This window comes from Macrotis lagotis, chromosome 1 (genome assembly GCF_037893015.1).
Source record: "Macrotis lagotis isolate mMagLag1 chromosome 1, bilby.v1.9.chrom.fasta, whole genome shotgun sequence".
Classification (NCBI taxonomy): domain Eukaryota; kingdom Metazoa; phylum Chordata; class Mammalia; order Peramelemorphia; family Peramelidae; genus Macrotis; species Macrotis lagotis.
The window spans coordinates 721,195,003-721,220,242 of NC_133658.1; the positions used below are offsets into that span (position 1 = coordinate 721,195,003).

General features: G+C 33.3%; 1 protein-coding gene across 5 annotated transcripts in view; it reads left to right on the forward strand.

Annotated features, from left to right (window-relative positions):
- SPART (spartin) overlaps positions 1-16,735 on the forward strand; it is a 50,402-nt gene extending 33,667 nt beyond the window's left edge. For 2 of the 5 annotated variants that reach the window (XM_074216023.1, XM_074216021.1), the window contains exons 5-8: positions 6,649-6,843; positions 7,533-7,691; positions 7,779-7,869; positions 13,152-16,735. In XM_074216023.1, the coding sequence (XP_074072124.1) occupies positions 6,649-6,843; positions 7,533-7,691; positions 7,779-7,869; positions 13,152-13,392 (686 nt within the window). In that variant the 3' untranslated portion in view covers positions 13,393-16,735. Of the gene's footprint in view, positions 1-6,648; positions 6,844-7,532; positions 7,692-7,778; positions 7,870-9,302; positions 9,360-13,151 lie in introns of all 5 variants that reach the window. The other 3 variants (XM_074216024.1, XM_074216025.1, XM_074216020.1) reach the window with 3 other exon arrangements.
- The last annotated feature ends 8,505 nt before the right edge of the window (positions 16,736-25,240 follow it).

The window sequence follows — 25,240 nt, forward strand, 5'->3', positions numbered from 1 at the left end:
CTTTGTTCTAGACTCTGGGAATAAGCAAACAAATGTAATCCCTCATCCTTTTGATAGCCCTTCAAATACTTAAAGTTCACTGCTATGTATCCTCCCTCAAATATTTTCTTCAACATGACAAACATTTCCAGTCCTTTAGTCTTCCTATGGAATGTTCTCTTTTTTCCTAACTACCTTTCTCTTATCATCCTCTAGCTCAGTTTTGTCAAATTTTATATAAAGATCTTTGTATGTCTCATGCTGACTTAGAAAACCATATATTCACATCACCTATATTCTATAATATGTTAATTTTGTTAAAGATTTCCTAATTATATTTTAATCTGGTTTAGGACAGTTAGGACATGAAGTGAACTGCATGTTTGACCCTTCTTCTCTGGCTTGTCAGTTGTTGTCTGAAATATATCAAAAAGGTAAAACTGAGGCAAGTTTCTCTGAGCAGGGTATTATTTATTAACAGGGGCATGCAATCTGATAATAAAGTCAATAGTTTGACTCCATTTATTCCAAAGACCAAAAATTGAAGATGCAACTCATTTTTATATGCATAAAACACAGAACAGAAATAATATCATTGGTTAGCATCACAAAGATGAGGGATCATTATTGGTTACAACAAAGAAAGTGGGCATGGCTAACAAATGGAATGTAGACTACCTCTCTGCTCCTAAGGAACACTTTTATGAATTTCATTGGTCCCTACTGCCTCCTGAACTTACTGATAGGGACCCAGGTATACAGATTTATTGATGTCTAGGGTTTAGATAAGGCCACCTTAATTACTCAAAATGGGTCAAATCAGAGATTCTAAATGAGATCATGTTTTATGAAAGTAATAAGAACAGAAGTTTTCTTTAATAGTTATTGTGGGAAAGCTTAGACCTTTGGTATCTATCTTCAAAGAGAAAGGAGACTGAACTTTTGCACAAATTTCTTTCTTCAGAGACAAGAAGCTTTATAGTTTTGTTACATAGAATAGAGAGTATAGCTACAGAATAAATCACTTAGAAAATAAAATCAGATATAAAATATAGGATTGAATAGTAGTCTTTCCTAATTGTAACACAGTGACAAAGTGTTTCAGGTCAGTTATTTGATTTTTTTTTTTGAAAGGAAATGGGTTTAAAGTGACTTGCCCATGATCACACAGCTAAGTAATTATTAAGTGTCTGAGGTCAAATTTGAACTCAGGTCCTTCTGACTCCAAGGCCGGTGCTCTATCCACTGTAGCACCTAGCTGCCCCTCAGATCTGTTCTGACAAAGGAATAGATCAAATAGATCATCAGAACTATTTCCTCATGTCTGATCCTGTGCCTCTGATAATCCAACCTGAAATTGACTTAGCCTTTTTTAGCTGCCATATCACACTATTAATTCATTGAACTATTAATCCACCAACATCTCTAAATTTTTTTATACTAACTTGTCTTTGTACACTTATCCCATCTTGCACTTGTGAAGTTTTTATATCAAACAGGACAGTTTGATTTGAATATAGAATAAATGAAGGAGAGTAATGTGCAGTAAGTCAGGAAAGAGAGGACTGGAGTCAGATTGTAAAGGGCTTTAAATACCAAACCATAGGAGTTTATATTTTATCAGCAATGCATTGGGAAGCTACTGAGGCAGAGAGAGAGAGTGAGAGAGAGAGAGAGAGAGAGAGAGAGAGAGAGTGAATGAGTAAGAGAGAGTGAGTGAGAGAGTGAGTGAGAGAGTGAGTGAGAGAGTGAGAGAGTGAGAGAGAGTGAGAGAGTGAGAGAGAGTGAGAGAGTGAGAGAGAGTGAGAGAGAGAGAGAGAGAGTGAGTGAGAGTCAGGCTTAAGCTTGGGGAAGTTTATTTTGGCAGCAGTGTAGAGGATAGAATTAAGAGGGAAAAGATTGGGATTGGGGAGACTAATTAGGAGGCTGGGGAAGTCATCTTTAAGTGATAGCTGGTGAGGGCCTGAATTAAGATGTGACTATGTGAATAGGAAAAAAGGGATAGAAGTGAGAGTTATTGGGGATATAGAATCAAAAAAGACTTAGTAACTTTGGGAAAGAGGGAAGACTTAAGGCTAACTAAAGCATTGAAACTGTATGACTAAAAGAAAGGTGGTTCCTTCAACAGAAATAAGTTTGGAAGAAAGTAGATTTTTCTTTGAGAAGGTGGCTATAAGTTCAGTTTTGATTGTGTAGAATTTGAAAATCTTATAGCACAAGCAGTTGATGATACATGAGTCTTGTAAGAGAGACTAGGCCTAGATCATAGATAATGGGGTTTTTTTCCATCAAATTGATAAATGGATTCATTGAATTTAAAGTATTGAGAGAAGGCATAGAAGAAAAAATCAGAAGTTTCAAGACAACTTTGAGGAACACCCACAGTTTACTGGGTGATAATGACCAGTAGAGAAGTTTAAAAAGAAGTAGAAGTAGAACTAAAAGAATATATTGATCAAAGCTAAAAGGAAATATATTGAGAAAGAGAAGTCAGTGTTGTCATATGCCATCAAGAAGGATGAGATATAGAGTAATTTCAGTTGAGTGGAAATAAAATCAAAACCAAATAAAATGGAAATGGTGGCTATGAGTTATAGATAACTTTTTGTTTGTTTTTATGGGAGTTGACTATGAAAGGAAGGAAAGATAGCTTGAGGAAGTATTGGGGTCAAGGTAAGCTCTTTTAAGCATGAGAGATAATTGAGTATGTTTATAGATAGTAGATGAGACAGACTAATGATTAGAAAAAAGGGAGGAAATAATTAAAAGGGCAAGCTTCGAGTAGGGAATGGAATCATGGCACAATTAGAGAAATTGACCTTGCTAGAAGGACTACATCAACTGCAGTTGAAACAAAGCAAGAAAAAAGGAGAAGGGGATTGAAAATGAAAGTTTTTGAGGCACAGAGTAAGGGAGAAAAGAAACCCATAATGGGTGACCTTTCTTTTTTCAGAAAATGTGAGGCAATGTGCTTCATGAGAACATTAGCAGTTCCTCTTGTTGTTTTAAGCCTATTAGGATTTGATTTGTTGACACCTGGGCCAAGAAAGATAACCTCACCAAAACAGATCAGTGCCATTAGAATTATAAGCCTGCTAATAACAGACTGAGCGAGGAAAGCAATTCTTTGAAAGTATTCTAAAGTTTCGTAATCATAACTGACTTTTTTTTTATAGACATCCTCATAGTATAGTAGATAGTAGAGTAGATAGGTGGTATACTAAATGTTACCAGGCCTGAAGGCAGGAACATTCATCTTCCTGAGTTGATATCCAGCCTCAGATATGTACTAGCTATGTTATCCTGGAAAAGTCACTTAATGCTGTTTTCCTCAGTTTCCTTGTCTGTAAAATGTGCTGGAGAAGGAAATGCAAACTATTCCAGAATCATGGGGTCATGAAGATTAGGACATGGATGAAATGACCGAACATAATCAAATGCTTTCCATGCATTCATATCTTCTATGCCCTTCTCCTTCCAAAAATTTAAATACTAATCTTCTCTGTAGATTTCAGTCACTCTTTCCTTCATTGTTCTCCCAGGCCATCATCCCATCTCTGCTCTCACTTTTCTTATTATCTCAATCTTGAGACTTTTTTTCTCATTTTATAGAGCACAAGAGTGAATAAATAATTCTTCTTACTATTTTTTCATCTTTCTTGTAGTTACTTAACAATTTTTAAAAAATATCAAATCTATTCTGTTAATAGAACTCTATAGTTCTTATACCTGGGGTGCTTTGAGGAAAATTTTTGCTACTCAAAAGTAATCCAACATCAAATACCTTTTCAAAATAGCAGATTTCAGGGCTGTCAAGAAGAAATGGATTTCATTCAGCTCTCTTCCATACAATGTATCTGCCACATGATAAAAGAGGCTGGGCAATGTTAGTGGAAAAAGTGTTGGCTTTAGAGTCAGAATAGCTGGATTAGAGTCCCAACACTTCTGCTTTGTCACCTTGAGCAAGTAATGTCACCTCTGTGGGTCCCAAATTTCTTCATCTATAAAATGAAGAGGTTGGACTGTATGGCATTCTAGGTTCCCTTCTAGTGTCAAATCTTCGCTACTATGATAATGATTTTACTGTGTTTAATAAATGTCATTTGTTCCTTTCCACATCCAGAGAAAGAGCTATGAAGTCTGAATGCAGATCAAAGCATAGCATTTTCACTTTAAAAATTTTTTTTTGTTTTATTCTGTCATGGTTTTTCCCTTTTGTTTTGATTCTTCTTTCCCAACATGACTAATATGGAAATGTGTTTAACATGATTGTACATGTATAACTATATTTGATTGCTTTTTGTCTTGGGGAAGGAGGAGGGAAAGGAGAGAAGGAAAACATTGTACAAAAATGAAAGTCAAACTATTTCTGCATCTTATTGGGGAAATATTATTAATATGAAAGCTTGTTATTTGTTATTAGTAATTAATTTTCATAACAGTGGAAAACTTAATTAAGGTATGATTTAGTCTGTTTTTAAAAAACCAGAAAGTAAGCTAATAAAAGTTGCATTTTTAAAGCTGTTAAAATTTTATTTAGAATTCCATTAAAATTTTTGTTTATATTTAAAAGGTTAATATTTACAGAACTGAAAAATTTTGTTATTTGTAATTACTCTCACTGCATAAGGATTCCAGAGATCTGAAATTTTGCTTGTGTTTAATAGATTGGACCTTAGTTGAATCAACCTACTCATTTTACAAGGAAAAGAAACAGATCCAAAGTGACCAAAAGTAACATCATGGATTATTAGGAAGGACTTTGATATGTTTTTTCTTTTGAAAAGTTGAGAATAAAGCTCCTCTTCTGAACATCCTTCTGCTGTATCCTATGTCTTTTAAAAATGTCTCATCAAACCTTTTCTTTTTTGAATCAATACCTCCCTCCTCTTTAAAATTCTCCCCCACCCCCAAGGAAAACCCTCATATAGCAGTTAACTTAGCAAAACAAAATCATCCATCAGTCATGTCCAAAAATGTGTGTTAAATTCTACTCCTATTGCCGATAATTTCTTTGATAAGAAGTGGAAAACATAGTACCTGACTTGAAGTCAAGAAGACTTAAATAAATATAAATCCTTCCACAGGTATTTACTGTGTGACTTTAAACAAGTCATTTAATTTCTAACTTTCTTTCTCTGCATTTAATGAGGAAATAGCACCTATCTCTCAGAATTACTGTAAGATAATATGTCAAGTATTTTTGTATATCTTAAAGTTTAATATATAAATGTTAGCTATTATTATCTCCATATTCTGAGTCATTAAAAAAGAGAAATAGAATTAACCAAAGCATCCATTAAGTCCAAGAATACATACAGCATCCTACATCTATAACTTTCCTACATCTATAACTTCCAAATTACCAAAAAAGGAGAGAAGTGTATTCCCCTGTTCAAGCTGATCCCAAAATAATAATCAGTTTTATTCCTCAATAACCTTTTCAGATCTTTCTCCTCTCTTATATAATTGGCTCTCCATTAAAGAAGCCCTTTCTCCTTTCTAGCTTTCTAGTTTAAAGATGCTGAATTATATATACTTTATGGGCAATTTAACAGATTTTTTTCAGGGCACTTTTGACAATTTTCAATTTTTACTTTGTGACTAACTTTAGAACCTAATCTCCATGTAAGATATATCAGCCAAAGAGTCAACTCTTTGCTTCTTTGGAGGAAGATATATTGTGAGGTGTTAGACCTTGCTAATACTTAAATCCAAGAAATTTAATAGAGAGATTGGTAATCAGGAGAATAATATAATTATATCAGCAGCTTATATATAGTCTAGTACTATATATGCTCTTTTATACCTTCACTGTGCCTAGTATAATGTTTATTTAACATATAAATATTTAAGCCAAAATCATCCCCAAATCAAAGTGATTTTATTGGGTTATATTGACATATAAAGATATAAAAACAATCACCTTTTAGATCTCCAATAGACCTTGGATGTCATTAGTCCAACCTCCTTGTTTTACAGATAAGAAAACTGCCAAGTGATTTGTTCCTAAGTCATGTGGTTGCTTAGATCCAATATTATTAGGATTTACCTTTTTCATAATATCTTGAGAATTACATTGTACATTTTCTAGAATAATGAATAAAGTTTACTCTTTTACCCAATACAAATTGTTACTGCTACTACTGATTCTTCAATTTGTAAATTGTAAATTTGTAAAATTAGTAAATAGTAGTGACCAGTGGCCTAATAGCATCCTTTCATAGAATCCTATCCCATTCCAGGCTAAATTAATAGTTCAGTTCTTTTGACTCTTGATAATAATATCTAAGGAGCACTTAAAAAAAACAAGCATTTTTAACCATGGTAGCAAGTTATAGTTAAGAACTTATATCTTTTACTATTAAAAATCCTGTAGAATGCCTATGGATTCTTTAATTTAAAAAAAAATTGGAAATTGCTTGGTCTTAAATTCTAGAGATAAACTTTGAACTGTTCTTCAACTGTTCAAAAGTTCTTTGAATTTGTTCATTTTTCTTTTGATATGAGCTCCATATGAGTCGGGATTTTATCATTCTTTGTACTTGTGTCCCTTATGCAATGCTTAACACCTAATGGTTGATAAGTACGTATTGATTGGTTGGTGTTAGGCTTAAAGGCATAGCTGGTGGCCCAGCTGTTATATGTAATGTCTTTTCTTATGAAAAGGTGCATCTTGGCTGAGTTGGGGTTTAGTTAAAGGAGCTGAACTTACTGGAAGGGCGATCCATAAAGGAGCCTCCAAACTTCGAGAACACATTGAGCCTGAAGAAAAGCCACTGGAAGTTAATCCAACTGTGTCCAAGGGACTTCATATTGCAAAGCAGGCCACAGGAGGAGCAGTGAAAGTCAGTCAGTTCCTGGGTAACTATAATATACTCACTTTTTCAGTTTTAGGAAAAAAGTCATTTAAAAGCATTTCCTCAGTAGTTGACTTTATCAATGAACATGTGGAATGAAGCAACTGTATTGAGCTGTCTCTTGAAAATATTTTCTGATATTTGCTGTTTTAAGAGTATATGACTTCCAGTCACTAAATAGCAAAAATCTTCTAGCCTAAATATCTTTTGAATACAAGGACTTTATAAGTACCATGTGTAATACCCAGTTCCAGGTCGTGGGAGACAAAATAAAAAATAGTCCCTGCTCTCAAGGAACTTATATTCTATTGGACTTATATTTTGCTGGAATTCTAATAAAAATTATTTTTGGATATTCTTTGTGGCATTTTCTGATTTTTTTTGTTTTATTATAAAATTATTAAATAAAATAAATATTTCATAGCATATTTAAATTAATGTTTTGAAGACAAACTCACTAGTTCGCTATAGCATTAAAAATGAGAATGATCATTTTAAAGCAAAACCATAAAGGTGTATTAAAGAAGCAGAATTATAAATATTAATAAACTACCCAAAAAGTTTCAATAGTCATTATAACCACTGTTTTCATCTATACCTTTTATTTTCAAATAGGAAGGATAGCCATGTATAATTGTTTAATTTTAAAATCCTTAACATGGACTCTAATATTTATTTTTATACATACATTAGTGGAAGGAGTATGTTCCATAGCAACCTGTGTTGGAAGAGAATTAGCCCCACATGTCAAGAAGCATGGAAGCAAACTTGTTCCAGAATCTCTTAAAAAAGACAAAGATGGGAAATCCCATTTGGATGGTGCCATGGTTGTAGCAGCAAGCGGTATTCAAGGTAACAAAAGTCTTCAGGTTTATTTAAATTAGGAAAACAATCTCTTTAGTTGTGGCTAATTAAGCTTATTATTTAAAAATCTTTCAGGATTTTCAACTGTATGGCAAGGACTGGAATGTGCTGCTAAATGCATAGTTAAAAAAGTTACTTCAGAAACTGTACATACAGTTAAACACAAGTAAGTCTCATTTTTATTTTTTGGTTTTAACATTCTTACCTCATTGGTAAAAATGTTGAATTAAAGAAGGCTGTCCAGCTATTTTTTAAGTCTTAAGTCAGTGTCATTTTCTCCTAGTATAAGTTTTTCTTCTCAAATAATGGGAAATAACTTATTTTTGTTGAAAATAGCTGTTGAAACACAATTATGTCAGTTAACTTTTCTGAGCCTTAGTTTCTTCATCTGTAATATGAGCAGATACTTCCAGTCTTATCATTCTATGGTTTGAATGTCCTTAACTGTATGAATTGTAAAACTAGCCTCATAATGTTGCCCTGATAATTGTCATTTCACAGTAATAGCTATCATATAGTATATTATAACCAAACCTCATCATAAAATTGTTTTGGAAGCCTAAAAAACAAATTGACTTATTGAAATCAGTAGTTCTCAACCTGGGGAATTTTAAGTGAAGGAAAGGGGCTTTAACACTATATGCATTGTTAAAATGAGACAAGTCTGACCAAGTCATGACCATCATCACCTCCTCTCCTTGCATCCCCCCCCCCCAGAACTTTTCTTGTCCCAAAATAAATATAAACTCCTTAGTTGGGCATTTAAAAACCATCACAATATGGTTCCTGCTTGTTTACATCACTATTCTTCATGCACTACTCAGTTGTCCCAATTGATCTTATCTTTATTTAGTACTCCATCTCCCATATTGTGCCTTTGATTTAAAACTCTAAGTGGAATTCACCTCTTACTCTCTAAATTTATAACTTTCCTCCAGGCTTAATTTATATACCCTCTTCTATAGGTAGCCTTTCCTATTTCTCTTTTCTTTTTATTTTTGATAGCACTATTGCTAGCCCCCTTCTATCCCCTAAACCCTGAATCACAATCTTCACCACCACCACCACCCCATGAAAAAATAAAAATGTTATCAGGAGTAGCTGTAAAACAGCATATATAGGAAATATGCCTTACATGTATAATGAAAATCATAATGCTTGCCTTTTCAATGGGTGGGAGAGGAAGTGGAGGAAAGAAAAGAATTTGAAATTCAAAATAAAAAAATGAACATTTAAAAAATTGCATAAGCATTGCACCTCAAAAAAAGAGAAAAATACAGAAAATATAGGCTTTTTTATCTTTTTGTCAGTATTCTTCTCAACTAACAATCAAAATTTTCTTTGACTTTTGACAAAAATGTGACTGAAAAAGATTGCTAATCATCACAGTATTGTTTTCTAATTATATTAAAGGAAACTTACAGTTTTGATTATGTATTGATTGTATTTGACTTATTCAGGTTTATGTTTTTATGATTATTTCATGTTTTTTACATATTGTCTTACATATTCAATGTATTGATTAATAAGTTTTTCAGACAATGATGTAAATGACTAATTTACTTTCTCAGTTACAGTAATATTTTTGTCTTATTTTAGATATAGGAATTTGAAGATCTACAGCAACCATGAAAAGCAATAAGTAACTTAAATCTGGCACGTTAATTATAGTACAATATCTGTCAAATAATTCACCTCAGTTTTCTGTAAACTTCTAAATTTCTCTGACAGGCTTCTTTTTTTCTACTTAAATTCTTTAAAAATCTTTCAGTGATGCAGCCAGCCTATTTTTTCCTTTCAGTAAGATTTAATGCTAGAAAAAACATTTTCATGAAGTGAGAAGTATAGTGTTACTTGACAGATTAACTAAAAATTAAGATTCTCTTTAAATTTTGATGGAATGTTATCTGATCTATATTATAATCAGGATGATAAGTGTATTGGAATCCATACCGTATAAGAATCAGATGGAGGAATTGGTAAAAAGTTTTAGGATGCAGATGTGACAGCTGCCTTTATCTTCAAGTATTTGAAGAGCTGACTTGTGGAAGTAGTTCTGTTTAGCCCAGAACTAGGCAGAAGTTTCTAAGAAAAGGATTCTATAATATTTTCCAAGTGCCAACTTTATAATGCACATATGGTAATAGGAGTAATGCCATGTAAATTGAGAAAGATCTCTTTAAATTATAGAATTCATTAAATTAACAGTATACAGATACATCTTTGCTAATGAAGAGTCCTTCAAGTACTCTACCTATTACACAGTGATATTGATAATGTGTAATCATAACTTTGTCAGATCAGTAGACTGAATTGTCTTTGGTAAATTGGCAAGTTCTGGGTAAACAAGAGTCACCTACTATTGTCACCATTTTGTAGAATAAGGAGTCTTTATAGTTAACCACATATTTCCTATTTACCACTTACTCTTTGGTATTCTGAATTCAGTTCAACACATTTTGTCTGAACCTGAGGAATCACTAGGGAAGTTCCCTACTAATCTAAACTAAGACAATGTGGCACTTAGAAGTAGCTTTGACAGAAGGAAAAAGATAGGAAATTGGAGCGGCATAGAATCTTAAAGCTGGAAAGAACCTTAGTCCAATATTCTGTTAATATAGGAATCCTAGTTAGTCGTATAATCTCTGGTTAAACATTTATAATGACAAGAAACTCTTACAGCTCCCTATGCCAATGAAATCATGGGTCTAGTTAAAAGAAAAAAGTCTAATATACTTTGCATATATATTATCTCATTTAGACCTCAAAACAACCTTGTAGGAAGATATCATTTGGAAGTAGTATCATTTCCATGTTGGAGATGAAGAAATTGAAAGTCAGAGAAGTCTAATGATTGCCTATTGCCACATAGCTAGTAATTTTCAGAAACAGGAAATGAAGCCAGGTTTGCTTATGCTTGCGTAGTCTTAGAGTGCTTTGTCTAGAGAAGGACCAGCAGGCAGTTAGGGGATATGGAATTCTATCTTGGGAGATGTTGGAACTTGAGATAAAGAAATATAATTTGTTTTCATAGAGATAATAAATGAAGTTTTAAGGAAATATATGAGATCACAGAGGGACAAAATATAGAAGTAGAGGGAGAAGAGGATTTAGAAGAGTGACTTTGGAACACTAATATTTAGATGGCTGGAAGAAGAGAATAAGACTTACTGAAAAGTAGAAAAAACCAGAATCACAAAAAACCAATGGAGGAAAGAATATTGAGAGTCGTCAACAATGTCAGATCCTGTGTGAAATTTGAAGAGATCTGAAGCTTTGCTGAAATAAATTTATTAACATGTCCACAGTTTCTTCATTTGCCAATATAATAATTCTTTCCAAAAAAAGCAGTAATTCATTTTGTTATACATAAGCTGATTTTAATGGATTCAGCCCTGACTCCTGATCCATCACAGTGTTGTTTCCTAAGTGCTTGAAATCAATTGGCTAAACTCATTCAAGAATTTTGCCAGGGATTGATTTCAGTCATTCTAAAAGGCCTCTATTGCCTTTCTCCTCTTTCTAAAATCTTTGAGTAGGCAGATTAATGGGAGAGATGCTTTACCCTTCATTGTCTCAAAAATAAATTCCTAAGATCCATTCACTTAGTCCTCACCACTCCACATGTGCAAATCAAATTAACAAACATTGCCTATGTGGTAGGCACTGGGCTAAGTGCTAGGAATAAAAAGAAGAGTGAAGGATAGTCATTCCTTCAGGGAGTGTGGTGGGGATATAGCAGGCAACTGTGTACAATTTATGTCCCAGAAATATTGGATATAATATCAAAGAGAAAGCAGTAGCTTTAATGGATACTAGTAGAAAGGCATCTTGCAGAAGATGTGTTTTTACCTGGAACTTGAGGAAACCACTAGTAAATGGATATGGGGAAGAAGGGAACCTCAGGCATAGAAAACAGCTAGTGAAAAATGCCCAGATTCAGGAGTTTGAGTGTCTTGTTCAAGGAACTGCAAGAAGACCGATATCATTGGATCAGAGTATAGAGAGTTATAGATAGAAAAAGATTGGAAAAGTGGCAAGAGGTGAGTGGGAAGTTGAGGGTGGGAAGGAGGGGTATATTGAAACGTTTTGAATGCTAACAAAAAAGATATAAAGTAAACAGATTCAGTAGTTTCAGATCTTAAACTATATTATGAGAGCATTGTTGAAGTATAAAATGGAGAAGTTTGATTACTTTAAAATTTTCTTATATAAATAAAACCTAAGCAGCCAAGAATAAAATTAATATGGAATTTTGGGGTGGAGGGAATTTTCATAGGCATATTCTCAGATTGCATTAGAGTATTTGCTGTGGAGTAGGTAATTACTGGTTAATTTAGAAAAAGATGAAGAAACTATAACGTATGAAGGAAGATGCTATTCACCTTAAGATGACAAGGGGAAATAAGCATAGTACAGTCTTATATGTATTTGTGTTTATATATCAGTGTATATATAAATATCAGTGTATAGAGCTATATATCATTGCTTAATTGTAACCTCCTTTGGGGCAGGGGAAGAAAGGGGGAAAATAAATATGTGTTTACAAATATCAGTGTATAGGGAGATATATATATATATATATATATATATATCATTGCTTAATTATAACCTTTGGGACAAGGGTTGGGAGAAGAAAGGGGGAAAAATAAAATATACACAGCAAAAAATAGAAGAAGCCTGTCAAAGAAATTTATAAGAAAAGCTGGACTTTCTTTAAATGTTTTATATTGTTTTATATTTGTTTTATATTGAATCCTCTCATGTGCTGCTGTATACATGATGCTTTTTTTATTTTTGTAATTAAGTTTAAAATAAAATATATTAGGTTAATTTAGGGGAAAAAATAAATAGTGGATAGGTGATGCTATTTGGACTACAAAAGTTTTTAACTACTGTGGGAAGTTTATTACCTTTTATGACATTGCTTAGAATTAAAATATATTTTCCCTGAGAAATAAATTTGAATAGACATTTGAGAGCAGTTAGTTGAAATTTTGCCTATATTAGCAAAAACATGAAATATAAGTAAAAGTTATTTCTTCCCTTTTTTATAATGGGAAAAGAATAAAAAATTTCACTGATAAATATTTTTCAAAATATAGTGAAACATTTACATTTAGTATCAAAGTAAATACTCCACACGTAAAGTGCTTCCATTTAAGAATTAATTTTCTTAGAATGTCCTTACTCTTGGAAAAAATATGGCTTGGCTTCATGTTAGTGATTTAATCCTCTTTTAAAAACAATCAAATCGAAACAAAATGAAATTTTTCCTTTCAAAGGTAACTTATGCTATTTATTCCATTTTGGAATGTTCTAATTCTAATCAAATTGAAACAAAATGAGATTTTTCCTTTCAAAAGTAACATGCTATTAATTTTGTTCTATTTTGGATTGTTGTCATTCATAGTTGTAGTTTCATTGTATCTTAATGTTTTCTTAAAGATATGGAGCTGATGCTGGTAATGCTACAGATAATGCAATGAATTCTGCCATAAATGTTGGTGTCACTGCATTTAATATCGACAACATTGGTATCAAAGCTATGGTGACAAGAACAGCAAAGCAAACTGGAAAAGCCATCTTGGAGGAATATAAAATAGTTGACTCAGAAAAGAAAAATGAAAAGGAAACTAATATTAAGACAGTCAAGAAGGAAGGCAAATTGAAGAAGAAAAGTAAATGATGCAAATACTATGGATTAACTCCACCAAAGCCTTATTTAATGGATATAACTTCAGTATTTAAGAAAAAACAAAACGCTTCTTTTCTACAAATTAACCTATGTTAAAAGATCTAATTATTTCTAAAAGTATTTTTCATAAAATTTAACTTGTATATAGTCGCTTTGTAATAAAAATAGTAGCATTTTTCTTTCTCAGCTAATATCGAAAGTCAAAAAGGTTTGATAAAATTGTTTTGTTTTATGTACTTAAAATATATTTTCATTTATAAAGCTGAGATTTTTGAAAACTACTTTAAATTTAAATTTTGTAACTGTTCTATTTTAGAAAACAAAGTAGTAAATTCGATGTCTGTGCCTGATTTGGAGTGTAGTAAACTTAATTTAATTTTTAATCAGAAGCATTAACCAAATCAGTTGCTTCCTCATCATTTTGCATTATTTATTTGTAAATTTCTCTTCTAATCTAAATCTTCTAAATTTTCAGTGGCTAAGCTAAAATCTAAAACACCTTAATAAAATTAGTTCTAGAAAATCAAGTTGTCAGGTAGCATTTTCTAAAACTTTTTTTTCTGACAAAGGAAATAACTGATAATTGAAAGAACCAAAGTTCTATGAAACTGGTTGTCAGGCTACAGTACAGGCCTTATCTTTTATAGAAACTGGCATTGACTCAGTGGTTAAAATGGTTCTAAAAATGTATTTATTTTTAAAACTGATATCTAAGAAAATTGACAGTTTGAATTGTTGGCTTATTTATTGAAACTTATTTTCTGTTCATTTAACTATTAACTACTTGCACTTTTATAGCTCCATTTTAACCTTTCTTCCCCTTTGTTTTCTAAAAATTTAATTGTACAACAGCATTAGCATTGGGTAAAACATTTCTAAATGCACTGGTTTTTAGGCATTGTCACTGCTGAAATTAAAATCTCTCAAATGTCTCTTTAGAATTTATGTTATAGGAATTATTGTCTTCATGCTCAAAATAACAGAATTTTAAAGAATAAATAATTTAGTTTCCATTATGTTGGGTTGTAATTAATAGTATCGAGTTAAGTATACATTACCTTTTAAGATTTTTTTAGTTTATAAAATGTATAATTGTATAATGTTTGATTAGATAATAATTTTTGGTTGTCATTGATTTTCATAACTGCATTCCATTAGAATCTTGACATATAAATCTGTGATACAAATAAAATAACCTGAAACTATTTTGATTATAAAGCTTAACTTGAAACTGACCAAAGATTATATATTATGAATGAATGATATTTTTATTATAGATAAATAAAACACTTAATCTTGGCCTCAAACACATTAGCAGTATATGTGTTTAGAATCTGAGGTGTCTGGAGAGTGATGGTTTTATATAAGGCCTTTCAATAAAATAGTGTGATGGATAGCTGACTGCTAATATGGAAATGGAGCTCAAATGACATATTTATTTATCATTGAAATGTAATTATTTTGAAAATAAAGTTAAAGTGACTATTGTGGGAATGTGTGTGATGGAATTAAAGAAAATATAGCACAATAGCAAATGTTTTCCTACCATCCCATTGTTGTCATTTAGGCACAAGCATATATCTACCCATGCATATATGTATATATACTTTTTTATAAGCATACTTATAACATTTAGCATTTTTGAATGTCCTAAAGGTTTTATGATGAGATTTATGTATATTTTGTATATTTTACGGACTGCCTGTGGCAATTGAAAAAGCCATGGCCTTAATTAGACAATAACTTATCAATTGACTTGAAAATAAACTAAATAAAATGTATCATGGATATAGATGAATGAATGAATAAAGCATTTACTCAGCACTTAGTATGTGCAAAGCACTATGCTAATCTCTAGGGATATAAATAAAAAAAAGGACAACCATCCCTGTTCTCAAGGAACTTATAATCTGATGGGGGAAGAAAAGACATACAGAAGGATTCAGCAAAAAGTTCAATGGAAAGGTTCTATAGTCCTTAGAAAATAGTGACAGAAATTTTCCATGACATTGGAAGACTGTATTTCAGCCTCTATCTGCCTACTTTATACCTTGCTTGATAAGTATATTGAAGGTATAAATGAATAATTGCCTTTGTAGTTGGTATGTCAAAAGATATACTCAGTTCACAAAAGAAAAGAAAGTATTAACACAACCTGGAATTGTGTGGTAACAGTGATATTTAAAAGAATTATTTACAAAAATATAAAATATATTAATTGAACATGAAATAGGGATCTTAACCTCATTTCAGGAAATGAAATTGAACAAAAAATTGTGATTTTGCAATATTATAGCACTATTAAGAAACTAACTGGACTTCCATAGGATGAAGCCAAGATGGTGAAGTAGAGAAAGCACTCAGCTAAGCTCTCAAAATAGTCCTCTCCAAACAACTTTAAAATACCTCAACCAAATTCTGGAATAGCAGAGCCAACAAAAGGCTAGAATGAGAGATTCCTCTAGCACAAGAAAACTTAAAGAGTCTCAGAGATCTGTGATGCAGGGGTGCAGGCTTGCCTAAAATTCATATGGCTGAAATACCAGTGATGAGACATTCACTGCCGATATCCAGTAATGAATTGTAGTTCAGGGCAGAGATGTTCACTTTTGGTCAAAAGGGAACAGGAACCTTGAGGAGTAGTATTGCTTTTGATCACAAAGGATCAGGGACCCTGAGGAAAAATGTCACTTCTAGTGCCAAGGGAACAGGGGACCTAAAAAGCAAAATTACTTCCAAGTTACAAGGGATCAGGAGCCCTTCCTGAGTAAGGACCAGACTGGGAGAGCAATGACTGCAACTCTTCTCCAGATCACATCACCTTGTAAGCACTGAAAACATCTAACCTGTCCAGCCCCTCACTACCTTTGAAAACAGTAAAAAATCCTGAAGGAAAGGATAGTGCACCTCCTCTCCCCATGCCAAGAACAGAGCCCAACTTTTTTTTTCTTTTATGGTTTATTATTAAAAATCTTGTGAAAATAAACATAACCCCCCCAAAAAAATGATAGAGAAAACTCAAGAATAGTAAGAGAGGGAAAAGAGTGTTCTTCAGTCTGTGTTCAGATTCCAACAGCTCTGTCTCTGGGATGAGTTTCCTTCTTTATCATAAGTCCACCAGAGAAGTTGTTTTGATATCTTTTCCCACAGTCACTATTACTAGCTGTATTTCTCTCCACTCTATCCCTCCCCACTCCCATTTATTCTATTCTCTCTCCTTTCACCCTTTTCCTGCTCAGAAGTGTGTTGTATCTTACGACTCCCCCTCCCACGATCTTCCCTCTCTTCTATCACCCGTTCCCCCATCCCCTTTATCTTATCCCTTTCTTCTCATTTTTCTGTGTATGTTATTTTCTCTCTCAGCCATTTCTGATGAGAGAAGGCTAACTCATTCCCCCTTGCCTTTCCCTGTTCCACTCAGTTGCAAAAGCTTTTTCTTGACTCTTAGATGAAATATCTTAGCCCCTTCTACCTCCTCTTTCTCTTCCAGTACTTTATCACCCATTGACTCCATCTTTTTACTACATCGTATCATATTCAGCTCCTTCCTATGCCTTGTCTATGTATGCTCCCCCTAATTGCTCTTATAAATGAGAAGGTTCATGTGAGTTATCAGTGTCTTCTCATGCAGGAATACACACAGTTCATCATTAAGTTCACAATTAGTCCTTATTCACCCTCTCTGTGCTTCACTAAAGTCCTGTACTTGAAGATCAAACTTTTTGTTCAGCTTTGGTCATTTCAACAGGAAAAATTTGAAAGTTCCCTGTTTTCATTGAAAGTCCATCTTTTCCCTTGAAAGAGGATGTTCAGTTTTGCTGGGTAGTTGCTTCTCAGTTGTAATCCAAAGTGTTTTGCCTTCCAGAATATCATATTCCAAACCCTAGGAGCCCACTTTTAACAGAAAGTTCAAAATCAAGATAGGATGGAAAATGAGCTTGACCATCAAAGCTATTATGATAACAGGGAAGACCAAAACAAACTCAGAAGACAATAATGTGAAAACAACTACAAGCAAAGGCTTAAAGGGAAAAAATGAATTTAATATAAGCTTAAGAATTTCTTAAAGTTAAAAAACTGTTGAAAATGAATGAGGGGGGTGGCTAGGTGGTGCAGTGGATAGAGCACCGGTCCTGGAGTCAGAAGTTCCTGAGTTCAAATCTGACCTCAGACACTTAATAATTACCTAGCTGTGTGATCTTGGGCATGCCTCTTAACCCCATTTACCTTGCAAAAACCTAAAATAAACAAACAATAAATGAGTGGTGGAGGAAAAATTAGGTAAAGAAATGAGAGCAGGGAAACAGTTATAAAAGGACAATAATTATGTAAAAGTCACCAAAAATACTTGGAAAATAGAAATGACCAAATTCTAAGAGGAATAAAAAATTTACAGATGACTTAAAAAATAGAATTGTCAAAGGGACAAGTTCCCTGAAGAAAACAATTCCTTGAAAATTAGAATTGGGTAACTAGAAGCTAATAACTCCAAAAAACATCAAGAAGCAATAAACAAAGTCAAAAGAATAGTTAATTTGATTTTGAAATCAAATTATTACTGTCAAGTGTTAAAAAGATGACTGTACCACCAGAGAAGATGAAATTAAAGTAATTATTAGTTTTTTTGCCCAAATATATGCCAATAAAAACTGGCAATCTAAGAGAAATGGATGAATATTTTCAAAAATTTAAATTGCCCAGATTAACAAAAGAAGAAATGGAATACTTAACCTATTTTAGTTAAAAAAAAACTGAACAACTCATAATTGAGTTCCCTAAGAAAAATTCCTCGACCAGATAAATTCACAAGGGAATTCTATAAAACATTCAAAAAATAATCCCAATACTTATTCCCTTTGTGAGACAAATATGCTTTGGATATCTAAACCAGGGAGAGCAAAACCAGAAAGAAACTATAGACAAATTTAGGAGATTATAGCAATATTGCACTAAAATCATATAGGATTTATACCATTAATGGGGTTTGTTTTGGAAAAACTAAAAGCAAAATTAAAAAATTAATAGCAAAAACAACAAAAATTACATGATTTTCTCAATAGGTGCAGAAAATGCCTTAAACTATAAATCCCAGTTCTATGGGGAAAAAATGCTAGAAAGAAAAGAAATAAGTGGAACCTTCCTTAGGGGCCACCTAGTTATACCTAGAGCCAAATTTCTAAAATTAAAATCTATTCTCCAGTTGATGAATGTTGAAAGGATTTGAAAACACAGTTTTCAAAAGAAGAAACCAAAGTTATTTTTTTGCCTCATTAAAAAATTCTTTAAATAATTATTCATTAGAAAAATGCAAACTCATACCTATCAGATTGGCTAATATGACAGAAAAAGAAAATGATAAATGTTTGAGAGGATTTGGAAAAAACTGAGACACTAATGCATTGTTGGCAGAGTTGCAAACTATTCCTACCATTCTGGAAACTAATTTTAACTATGCTCAAAGGGCTATCAAACTGTGTATACCCTTTAACCAGCAGTACCACTACTAGGTCTGTATCCCAAAGAGATCAAAGAAACGGAAAGACTATATGTACTAAAATAAACTAATATATATATATATATATATATATATATATATATATATATATATTTTTTATATATATATATATATATACATATATACACACTAAAATAATTATAGAAGTTCTTTTTCTGATGGCAAAGAATTGGAACTTAACATAATATCCATTACGTGGGAAATGGTAGAATACTTGTAGAGTATGAGTGGGCTTAAATGTTTGTTTGTTCAGTCATCTCAGTTTTGTCCAACTCTTTAAGATCCCATTTGTGGTTTGGTTGGTTGTTTATTTTTTTAGCAAAAATATTAGAATGATTTGCCATTTTCTTCTCCAGATCATTTTACAGTCAAGGAACTAAGGTTCTTTTTTTTTCTTTTTCTTTCTTTCTTTTTCTCTTTTTTTTCTTTCTTTCTTCCTTCCTTCCTTCTTTCTTTCCTTCCTTTCTTTCTTTCTTCTTTCCTTCCTTCCTTCCTTCCTTCCTTCCTTCCTTCCTTCCTTCCTTCCTTCCTTCCTTCCTTCCTTCCTTCCTTCCTTCCTTCCTTCCTTCCTTCCTTCCTTCCTTCCTTCCTTCCTTCCTTTCTTTCTCTTTTGTTGGAGTTCCAATGAACTTTTATTGAGTAAATCAACAAAATCAAGATTTTGTCAACCAGCTTTTCTGAACTTTATGAACTAAGTGGAAACTATTGGCTCCATATTTGTGTACATACAATAAATACATCACACATCCCAACAAAAACAGTCCCACTGGACTATTAGCCAATAACAGAAAGCCAATTCTCCCCTCATTCAAATGTTTTCAAATATGAATCCCCAATGTTTACATCTCAGTGGAACTGGTTCCTTCTACCTAGGGATACTGGATATAAGCCTCCCATTTGAATTGAACCAAAAATAGCTTTTTATTTTTTTTAAGAAAAAATTATAGGCAACTAGGTGGCACAATGGATAGAGCACTGACCCCGGAGTCAGGAGGACCTGAGTTCAAATCCAGCCTCAGACACTTAATAATTGCCTAGGTGTGTGACCTTGGGCAAGTCACTTAATTCCATTGCCTTAAATACAATTAAAGAAAAAATTATGTTCCAATTTTGTTTTAATAAAGGGAGTAGTGTTGACATGCCCAGAGTCACACAGCTGTTAAGTGTCTGAGGCCATATTTGTACTCAGGAAGAAAAGCCTGCCTAACTCCTGACCTGGCAGTCTGTCCCTGAGCCACCTGGCTGCCCATATGGAATTCTATTGTCTTATAAAAGATGATGAGTTGGATGGTTTTGGAAAAATGGGAAGACATAAACTGGTACAAACTGTAGTGAGCAGAACCAGGAGAACATTGCTCACAGTAACAGCAATGTTTTAAGGATGATCAACTATGAAAATACAATGATCCAAAACAATTGCAAAGGAACCATGAGGAAAATTGCTACTCACTTCCAGAGAGAATAGTAAAAGGGTGGGGTGAGGGGGGGAAGAAGCTAACTGAAGAATTCAGAGAAATATATATATATATAGTGCAAAATGAAGTAGAAAGCTATCCAAACATCTACAAGCATGGTGGAAAGAACAACAGAAAAATAAACAAAATCATTTTAATTATGCATGGATGCATAATTTGTCAAAAAAGTGAAGAGAGGAGAAAATGAATTTTTCTCTGTTCTTGTGTATTATTGGGATAATGGATGGGACATTGAATATATCATCAGACTTGATTTTTGTGCTGGTTAATTTTACTTAATTCTTTATTTTTCTTGCTTCTTAAATGTTTGTTGCAAGGAATGCCTGCTACGTAGGTAAGGAGGTATAAATTTGGAAATAACTGTAATTAAAATAAAATTAAATGCAACAATAAAATTAAAAAACAAACATCGGGGCAGCTAGGTGGCGCAGTGGATAGAGCACTGGCCCTGGAGTCAGGAGTACCTGAGTTCAAATCCGGCCTCAGACACTTAATAATTACCTAGCTGTGTGGCCTTGGGCAAGCCACTTAACCCCATTGCCTTGCAAAAAATAAAAAAATAAAAAAACAAACATCAATAAAATACCTTTCAATCATTTTTATACCTATCAAGAAATAATCTTTTTGAAACTCTTTTTTTTACTTTTTTTAAACTTTTTGAAAACTTTTTAAAAAACCAACCTTCATAGGGGTGGCTAGGTGGTACAGTTGGATGGAACTCCAGCCCTGGAGTCAGGAGTACCTGAGTTCAAGTCTGGCCTCAGACACTTAATAATTACCTAACTGTGTGGCCTTGGGCAAGCCACTTAACCCCATTGCCCTGCAAAAAAAAAAAAAAACCTAAATAAAAATAAATATACAAATAACAACATTCATGTAGTAATTTTCTCAAGTATGAAATAAATTTTTAATTTAAATAACTTTTATAACTTTACATTGAGGCTTCAAACAGATTGGCTCAAACAGTGCAGAAAACTCTGAGAAGACTTGGTTATCTGATATCAGTGAAGGTCCTTGGGAACCAATTTTTTTTGTTTACAATACACTTATCAACTGGTATCCGAAAGACAAGGAAAAAAGAAGATTAAGATATAATCATTGTTTGAATGCAACCAAGACAAGTATGCATGATTATTCTATGCCCACTACATGTATCATTTATCTCCATTAATCTTTAGTTGATTTTCAACTTGTTTTGTGTTCTTAGAGTCTGTGATATTTGTTTACTTAAAAAACTTTAATGCTACTAGAAGAATATTAGGTATTAAAAAAGATCTTTATCTGAATGAGAAACTTAATGTCATTAAAAAGCACTATTAAAAAAAGATAATTACTCCTCTTCTTCAATTCTGGTCTCAGCACATTGCCCATTTTAAGTTAGTACAAGTTAGCTATCCTAATGGAAAAGCTCTATTCATTTGATCATCTAAATGGTACGTTATATTCTGTATAATAGGTAGTATTGATTTATTTGGTTTTTCCTGTATAGATAATTAAACTGTTCTCAATTAGGAGTCTCTGCACTATTCAGCTTCTTTATGCCATTCCTGCAATGGTATCTTTAAATAAGAACACTATGTAGAACTCACCATTGATAAGAAATTAATCTTTAACTTGGACTCTAGATTTGATATTCTTTATAGCACTGGCAGTTATATTCAGCAGGCATATGTCTCCCTGTTTTAGACCTTGCTTATTTTAATTTTCTGAGAGCCATTGAATGAAATTATTCCTGTTGTTAAATCTGTTAAGGAGTCCTTTGAATGAAAAAAAATCATTTGTTAAGCTCTTTCTATATGTCAATATGTCTATAGAGGGAGGGGGGGCAAACACTAGGAATACATATTTAAAAGAAATAAAATCCTTGCCCTCAAAGAGCTGATATTGTAACAGGAGAAGATAGCACAAATAAGAGTACTGACCAAGAAGGAAAATTTTAGTTTGGTGAGTCATAAGAATGTGATTGATCCATAGGACCAAAGGAATATTAGCATTGACTTGATTACTGTGTCATAAGCAGGATATAAAAAAGATGAATGGAGTTCATATGTCAGAAAAGGTGCAAGATATCTTATGTAAATGGCTGGTTGGGGGGGTGAAGTATGGTCTCAGGTAGAGCAGCTAAACATAGTGACTAGATGAGTTTTCAATAAATATCAGCTCATATTCCAACTACACAAAATTTTTATAAGAATGACCTGTATAAGGGGCGGCTAGGTGGCGTAGTGGATAAAGCACTGTCCCCGTCAGGAGTACCTGGGTTCAAATCCGGTCTCAGAAACTTAATAATTACCTAGCTATGTGGCCTTGGGCAAACCACTTAACCCCATTTGCCTTGCAAAAACCTAAAAAAAAAAAAAACAAGAATGGCCTGTATATATGCATTGAAGTCATCCTTGGTGAATATATGTGAAAAGGTAAATATGAAGATTTCCAAAACTTATTTTCTACAGCAGACCAACTCTTTACCATAGCAAGACTGATCAAAAAACTCTACTGTGTTTATCATTTGGTTAACTAGCAAAAAGAAGATTTCTATATCTCTATATACAGCCTTTATCTGCCTCCTGGACACTAATCTAATATTACCAAGTACCCACTAGACACGTCCAACTGAATGTCACAACTCAATGTCCCACAACAGAATGTATATTTCTCTTTTCAACTTAGACCCTCTCCAACCTTCCCTGTTTCTGTTGACTGTGTCACCTTCTAGTCATCAGGTTCTCAACCTTTGGAATTATCCTTGACTTTCTTTTCCCTCACTTCCTATTTATTGCTAAATATTGTCGCTTACTTCTTTAATCTGATCCCTTCCCTTCAGTTTGCTCAGCCTCCTAGTAATCTACCTTCAATCTTTATCCTCTTTAATCTATCCTCCATACAACTGCCAAAGTGATATTCCTTTTTATATAAATATTTGTTTTTTCAATTATATACAATAGTAGTTTCTACCTATCATTTTTGGTAATGTTTTGAATTTTACAATTTTCCCTCATTCCCCACACAGAAGGCAGTCTGATGGTCTTTACATTCTTTCCATGATATACAATGATCAAAATTGAATGTGTTAAGGGTGCTGAACCCAAAGAGCAAGATGGAGACCAGAATTTGATAAGTTTAGAAATCTTTATTTCCCAGGGACTGCCTGGGGATGAAGAGTACCCAAATCAGACAGTACCTGAGTGTTCAAGGGATAAGGTTGTTATAGTGTTTTGAGGGGGGGAAGATACTGTCAGCAAGCAGGATATAGAAACAAAGATACCAGTTAATTTACTATCTCATTGTTCCAATGGCATCTGGGGAAAGGGGAGGCAGTCCTGGAATTTAACAGATAACAGCAAGATGATTAGACTGACAAGGGTGCTTTGTGAATCTTCAAACAATTTTATGATATATCCATGACTCCCAGGGTCAAGTACTTGGGTCTTATCAGATTATTTTCAGACCCAAAGGTGCCTAGTCAAATTTGTATTTCTAAGGAATTTCTCAGGGCCCAGAAGGATGTCAGGGACCTCTTTCTATACAGAAATTTCACAAACATTGATATTGTACTTCATTCCCTACTTTTTTTTTCAAAATAACTCAAACCCTTAAGTTATCATCTTCACAACCTGGACAAGCATGAACTATAAGCATCTTTACAAAGGATCCAGGTATCATCATTACATCTCAATCCACCCATCTCTTTAAGTTGTACAGGCCAGCTAAATCCGAGATAAGACTCTCCTTAGATAGGGCATAAACATACCACCCAATAGTCTCCCTCCTTTTCTTTCTTTACTTTCTTTTTTTTTAGGTTTTTGCAAGGCAAATGGGGTTAAGTGGATTGCCCAAGGCCACATAGCTAGGTAATTATTAAGTGTCTGACACCGGATTTGAACCCAGGTACTCCTGACTCCAGGGCTGGTGCTTTTATCCACTACACCACCTAGCCACACCCCCCCCTTTTCTTTCAATGGAGAACAGATATCTGTACCCTGCCTCTCCTCCTTTTCATAAGAAGGGCATAAGTAGGGGTGTCACACTTACAGAATCAAGGGGGGAGGGGTTCTAAAAACAGATCCCTTGACAATACAATGTGTACATAGGTGAGAAATGGGAGAGATGAACTGGTCCAGTGTCTCTCCTTTCTTCTCTCCTGGAGACCTCTGATATCCTTCTGCATCTTCTGAATCTGTTCCAGAAAGTCCTCTCCAGCTCAGGTGACTAATTGAGACTTTGTCTTCTGGTAAAGAATCTGCTTAACATTTTACTCAGATCAAAACACATGTTTTCTTCACAAGATAATGAGATTTTGGAGCTTATTGCAATTTACATTTTGTCTTATTGCCATATTGATGCACATACTTAACTTTAACACAATAAACTTTCATTAGTGTTTTACCATATGAACAATATCCCAGTGAGAATTATAATACTGACTTAAGCTTGTAACATACATTCAACAATCATCTTAGTTCAGAGTATTCAGCATATGGTTTAAAAATAAAACAATCTTAGCCTTTGCTCTTATTACAATAATAGCTCAAATATCCTTAACCAAAATGAAATTTTTCAAAATATTCTCAAATGCACCATTTACAAATTTTCTTTTTCCTGATATACTTATCTTACTCACACTCCTTTTCTTAGGCTAGGCCTTAAAACTGTAATTATCCTAAGAATTTCCCATTCTTCTGCTTACCTAAATATCCCTTCTAAAAATTATAGAAACTTAATTCCTTTCTTAACATGTAGCTGTTAGCAGATGTCAGAACCACACACCTAACACACCTAACCTATCTCTGGCTATTAGATCCAAATTACCTAAAACCTCTTTTCTGTTTTGCTTAGTAACCATAAAGAT